At 44.4% G+C, this 6,022-nt stretch overlaps 1 protein-coding gene across 1 annotated transcript in view; it reads left to right on the plus strand.

The window, feature by feature from the left end:
- The first annotated feature begins 1,866 nt into the window (after nucleotides 1–1,866).
- MAGI3 (membrane associated guanylate kinase, WW and PDZ domain containing 3) overlaps nucleotides 1,867–6,022 on the plus strand; it is a 41,871-nt gene continuing 37,715 nt past the window's right edge. The window contains exon 1 of the mRNA XM_035347393.1: nucleotides 1,867–1,948. Coding sequence (XP_035203284.1) covers nucleotides 1,867–1,948 — 82 coding nt within the window. The remainder of the gene's footprint in view (nucleotides 1,949–6,022) is intronic.

Below are 6,022 nucleotides of genomic sequence, written 5' to 3' on the forward strand. Positions count from 1 at the left end.
TTGTGCAGAGGAAAACTTGCGTCTTTTGACAGATTTCTGTTTTAGGACAAATGTCATTACCTAACCTAAATGTCACTACTCGTAACTGAAGTGATACAGCAAATCAAGATGCCCTTATAATATCTCAGCCAAAAAGCCTGCCCACTGTGGCCGTTTGGACAATCTCAGCTGAATACTCAACATCAGTAGGTGGTTGACAGTTTCTGATGTCAGATGTGGCAATCAAAAGACGTGATTAATTTAGACTTTCTGAGTAGAGCAGTGTGGACCTACTGCTGTTTGAGTCTCATTAAAAGGCAAACAAGCAGAAGCGCATGTCACATTCCTGAGGTGATTATCTGCTTTTAGTCTTCTGAATGTTGTCCAGCAGCAACCTAACTCCAAAGCAGCCTGTAATTGCTGGGTAGCATATAGGTGCTTATTAAGTTTTGTCTACTGAACCCAATGATTTTCATTCTTGTTGTCCACTAGAAAATAATGCAGCAGCTGATTGCTCTTTTAAGAAGTTGCTGTTATCTAGTGAATAAGCAGGAATTGCTTTGATTGGAGATCAGCCCATATCTGGACCAGGATACCTGTTCCGGACTGATCGCTGTCCCAGATCTGGTCACCACCTTGACTTTCTAACTGACCTGAATTTTTCTAGTGAGCTCCTCTCTTTGTGACAGGCAGTGTCCAAACCTTTGGTCCGTGTGTCTGGTTTGAACTGCCCTGATGAGGGACAGGGAAGTGCTTGGTGGAGGTGTGTGCATGCAGCTCTTGGTGGTCTGCAGCTGCCAAGCTCTGCTCCGTGGCAGTCCCAGGACTGCTGCCTCCTCTTTTTCCATGAAGGAAAAGTCGATTTCTACACAGCACTCTATCTGTATTTCTGCCCCGCAATCTTAGCTAAGCTGCACCTGCTAAGTAGGTCAGACATTCTCAAAATTTTGCCTTCTCTTTCATCTTTAATTGAAGTAATTTTAACCTCCTACATGTTGTGCTGAGAACGCAGCAGAATGTTTGCTAGGTGGGCAGCCTTGTGATGCGAGTACTAAAGCTGCTGTTACTGCTGAGCTTTTCTGTCTTTTGTTTCGCTTGTTCTATGAATACTATGATTCTTCTTCATGCTTTTAGGAAGAATTTACTGTATGCAGTGAATGCATGTATTCGGATCTGTAACTCATGCTGGATTATCAGCTGTGAGTAGTTGCCAAGGAGTATCATAAGTTTAATGTCTTGCACACTAATTATAACTTTGGTGTCCTAGAGCGATGTACCTGGTTTGTGTACCTGCAAGTGTCTTTAAATGACTTTTGCATACTCAAGTCAAAGATCAATTAATCTTACTTTATGTAATAATATCCTAGATTTAATTAAATAGTAAGTTTTCCACTTGATCAGCCCAGACAATTCCTGTTACAGTTGGCTGCCTTTGAGCAAGGCCATTTCGCCGTGTTGCTGCCCCTCGATGTGTTTCACCTGGAGCTCTCACGGTATGGGCTGCTCCAAGCCTCCGGTCAGCGCTGCCCATGCAGCGGGGTTGCTGCCGGGATGGTGTGAAGTCTGGTTCTGCTTCCTCCTATACTTTTTTCCCATGGAAAAACAAAATAATCATGTAGCGGTATCTAATCCGCGCCTTTTTCATTCTTTAATGCTCCCCAAAACCCTCTTAGGCGCTGCTGCGTGAGGTTAAACCGGGGAGCGGGGGGGGGCTGAGGGGATTTAGCGGCGGGCAGTGTGACCGGGCCCCCGCGCACCTCCACCGCCGCACTCCGGGACCCGGCCCAGCCGTTCGCCCGCGGCCGGGTCCCGCCGCCGCCTCGTCCCGAGCTGCGCCGGGGCTCCGCGGAGGCCGCGGCGAGGCGCGGGCGGCCAGGGTCCGGCGGGATGGGCCCCGCGCTGCCGGCAGGGGGCGACCCGGAGCCGCCGGGCCCCGTCGGGCCGGGCCGGGTCGGGCCGGGTCCCTCCGGTTCGCCCGCGGGACCCGCGCCGAGCTCCTGCAGGTCCCGGGGCCGACCCCTCGGGCCCAACGCCCCGGTGAGGGCACAGCCCTGGTGGCTTTGCGACCTAACGGGGAAGTGGCGTGCCTGTAACGAGCTGCAGCCATGGAAATTTGCTTTTATAATTATCGGTGTTTTTTGAAAGCGTGGCGTTTCCACGTGGCCTTCAAAGTGACTTGTGCGGGCGCATGTCGGGTGTTCCGTGGGTTAGCAGCACTGTTCAGAAATGCTTGTAAAATTATTTTGCTGTCGCTTATCACTGGGCAGCGGCATAAAATCCTCATGGACTGAATTCTTAGAAATTACCTGCCTATTAAAACTTCCACCTTAGCTATTTTACCAGCGTTGGTAGTTCAGAACTGGACTTCTTTGTATGGAATTCTAGCAGTGCTTTAACAGTACACGTTTGTTTGTACCATGTACACTTCTGAGCTGCCATGGCAGGTTGGCTCTGAACATTGCTCAGTCGGTAGCCCCGCTCGGGTCAGCAGCAACAGCGACCTTCACCTGTGCAGTGTGGGAGATGAGCGAAATGGAAGCCACTGCCCCTGTCCTTCTCTGTTTCTGTCGCTCATGCTTGCTTGCGTCTGTGCTTCGCAGCTGCGGTGCTTCTCAAGCTTTTTTTTTTTTTTTTGTCCTTCATAGTAGCTTAGTTTTCCTTGCTGAACTGCAGTGTGTATATCCTCACGTAAACAGTACCCTTGTGGTTAATTTAAATTAAATCTGAAAGCAAGAGGCTTGTGCCTGTTCATCTTAGAGAGACGAATGGTATAAAATACATTATGCCTCTCGACTGGCCGCTGTGTTTCATGTGTCATCCAAAAGAGACAGCTCAGCAGCACAACAAGCAGCAACCTTGCATTTATTAGGTCATTTCAGAGTCTGATACGTGAGGTCTTCCGAGAAGCCTGTGTGAAACGACATAAAGAAGCATATTAAACTCCAGAAGGAGGAAATAACTGCCTTTTACATAAGAACAAGCCCTAGAGGTTGCCTAAAGAATCCTCACTGTTACTTTATTTTTCTGCTTCCTAATGCATACAGTTCTCCATGTGACCTCCCATCATTTTCTCGCTGCCTAGTATGTTATTTGACTTTCTCCTATTTTTCTCCGGCAGTCCTTTCAATCTTCAGCTTAGTTTTCCTGGTCTCAGAATGCAGTCTGATATGCAAGGTTTTTAGTGTTAATTAAGATTAACCCCGTAACATCAGCATATCCTTACTAACAGCTTTGGTTTTCCTTCTTTGGGACTGAGTCGTATTTATTGAAAAGGGCTTATGAGCTCTTAAATTTTAAAACATGATGAGGGGGAGATCAGTGAATAAAGCTTCTGCAAGCCTACATCCATTTCAGATTTTTACCTCTTGCCAAGTTTTCCCTCCATGCAGCACTCTGAACATGGGTAACAACCAGATTCCTCTGCCGTAGTGAAATACGCGTGTATTGATCTGCCTAAGTGAAATGTGCTTGTGTTGTTCAAGAGCAGTGCTATAGATCTGGCTTTGGCAGGGAGATGGATGGACCGCTTTAGTGGTAAAACATTTTTTAATGTTGAGAAACCATCTTGTCTACAAACAATGAAGAGATTTGTGGTAACAAATGGAAAATATTTTTCTTGCTGGAGATTACACCATTTGTTTTCATTTTCCATGACATGTTTTGCTCATTATGCTGCAGGAAGCAAACCCAAAGCTTTGTAAAGAAAGGCTCGTGATGGCAAAATGGGGAATTCAGCTCAGGGCTTGCTGTCCTAACAGCAGAGAATGCGTAACCCAGGGGAGCACTGCACGTTACTGTGGGTCTCCTGGTTGGGAAGGAGCAGGGCACAGAGGGTTATGCTGCTCACTCTGCCCCATTAGCGGTAATTATTTATCATTTGTTTTACTACTGGCAAGCTGTGAGGATTATGCTGTGGGGTCTTCTTAATGCTTTTCTGAATGTAGTTTTCAAATAAATGACAGAATTAAATGAGGGTGAGAAATAGACTTTGGAGCTGAGGGCTAGAGCTGAGCACGGCCAGAGCTGCGTGTGCTGCGGGAGGTGTGAGTGCGGTGCGCTTTCTGCTCATTCCTCTGGGGGCTTCGGGTCTCTTTCGGTTGCTTTCTGGTTTGGGCCATTTTATGGACAGCACAGACCTCTGCAAAGAGAGGGCTGGTAGGTAATTTGGCATGGTTTCCCTTCTGAATGTTTTCCTCCATTCCATTGTTTTGCTTGGATGGAAGAGGGTGCTACCTGACGTGCTGTTGGCTGTTCGTGAATGGTGGCAGACGAGGCGATGTTTGAGAGATGCTTACAAAGCTCCTGCCTGCCCCTGGCATGGCGAGAAGGTCCTGTGGAACTCCGGGCACTGCTCCTGCTGGGTCCTTGAGTTAAGGTGTCCCAGTATCTTCCTCGCATTGCAATTATATATTTAGTAGAACGTGGGGAAATTGAACAGGAAAATTGCTGAAGATTATTTTCAACACAGGATTGTTTGGAAATTGGTTTTCAGTACTGTAGGCAAGGTGTTTCCTTAAATGTCAAGACGTGTGAATACTTTGGATTTCCCCACGTTACCTATATTTTCTAACTAGTTCTTGATGATGTTACAGAACCAATTTTAGCTTTTTTTAAAAAAATCTTAAATTCTCCTTTACTAAACAAGATTCAGTGTTAAGAATAATCTGTTCTCATCACATTTTTCAGCATTTTGTTTGAAGTTAAGCCACATAAATTTTGTCATACCCACTGCATTCTTTTGTGTGTCATTTGTACTTCCAGACAGATCACCACATTCTCTTCTCCACGCTCCACCTTATGTTGTTAAGCTGTTGAAGACTTAAAACTGCTTAAGTTCTTTGGGGTTTTATGTAACAAACAAACCCAGCAGTGCTGCTACTAGTAGGTGATGCATAGAACTACTGATTTATTATGTATGGAGAAGGGAGGTATAAACTTGCAAAATGAAAATGTGCAATGAACTTTGCTGTAATGACAACATGGTTTGGGAAAATAAGGTTGGTAGTAGTGGAAGGGATTTTTGTGCAGCTTGACATTTAGTACAAGAACAATAACCTTGGTTTTAAGGTGCAGATGTGCTTTGTGTTAATAATGATGTGTGTCTGATGCCCCATTCCCTTCTCTTTGGCATTTTGAAGTGGTTTCTTCAGCAGCTGGGTCTCAGCAGACTTGAGAGGCCCTTTTAGAATCACTTATATGGCAGTATTCTTAAGTTTCATAACCTGTTGCTGACTTAAAATAAGTATGGACCATTCCAATTTTTGTTCCCATTGAGATACACCAGCAAAGGCATGCTACTGGCCACCTCCTATATTGGTTCTTAAAGACAAAGACTAAAAGCCTTTTTCCCCGAAGCCCTGAGTGTTCTGCTATAGTACGTAACTTAAATTTATCAGGGTTACTGAACCCTATTTAATGTGCTTTCTGTGAAGATGACAGGGTACAAAAGATTGTTTTGTACCCTTCTGTCAGAAGGATGAAGCAGTAACACAAGAGCTCAGTTATTTGTGTGCTAAAGAGGCCATGGCTATCTAGCGATATGACAGATTTGCTAATGATACCTGACAGAAGTATTGCGAAGGAATAATTGTAAAAAAAAATCTTCTTTCATACAGTGTTTTTAAAAAGGAAATATTTTATTTTTGTAATACCAAGAATGTAGACTCCCATGTGACAAAATATTGAGTTCAGGTGTCTAAACAATAGCAGTAAATTGAATGGAAAGTATTATCTCTGTATATGTTTTGAAGCAGTTTTCTATCTGTAGAGAGTTTTAATTTTGGTAATAGATTTTGCATTTTAATACTTTTTATTTCAAACCACTTCCAGAATATTGGCACTGTCTTGTTTAGGAGATGCTGAGGTTGGGTGGTTGTTGCTCAGTTATGCTTAAAATCACTGTGCCTGATTTATACCAGCTGAGAATCAGGCTTTAATAATGTATTTTCCATTGAAGTTGTTGCATTTAAAACAACCCAAGGCTTGCTGCTTTTCTTTTTCTTTCTTTCTTTCTTTCTTTCTTTCTTTCTTTCTTTCTTTCTTT

This window comes from Oxyura jamaicensis, chromosome 26 (assembly GCF_011077185.1).
Source record: "Oxyura jamaicensis isolate SHBP4307 breed ruddy duck chromosome 26, BPBGC_Ojam_1.0, whole genome shotgun sequence".
NCBI lineage: Eukaryota > Metazoa > Chordata > Aves > Anseriformes > Anatidae > Oxyura > Oxyura jamaicensis.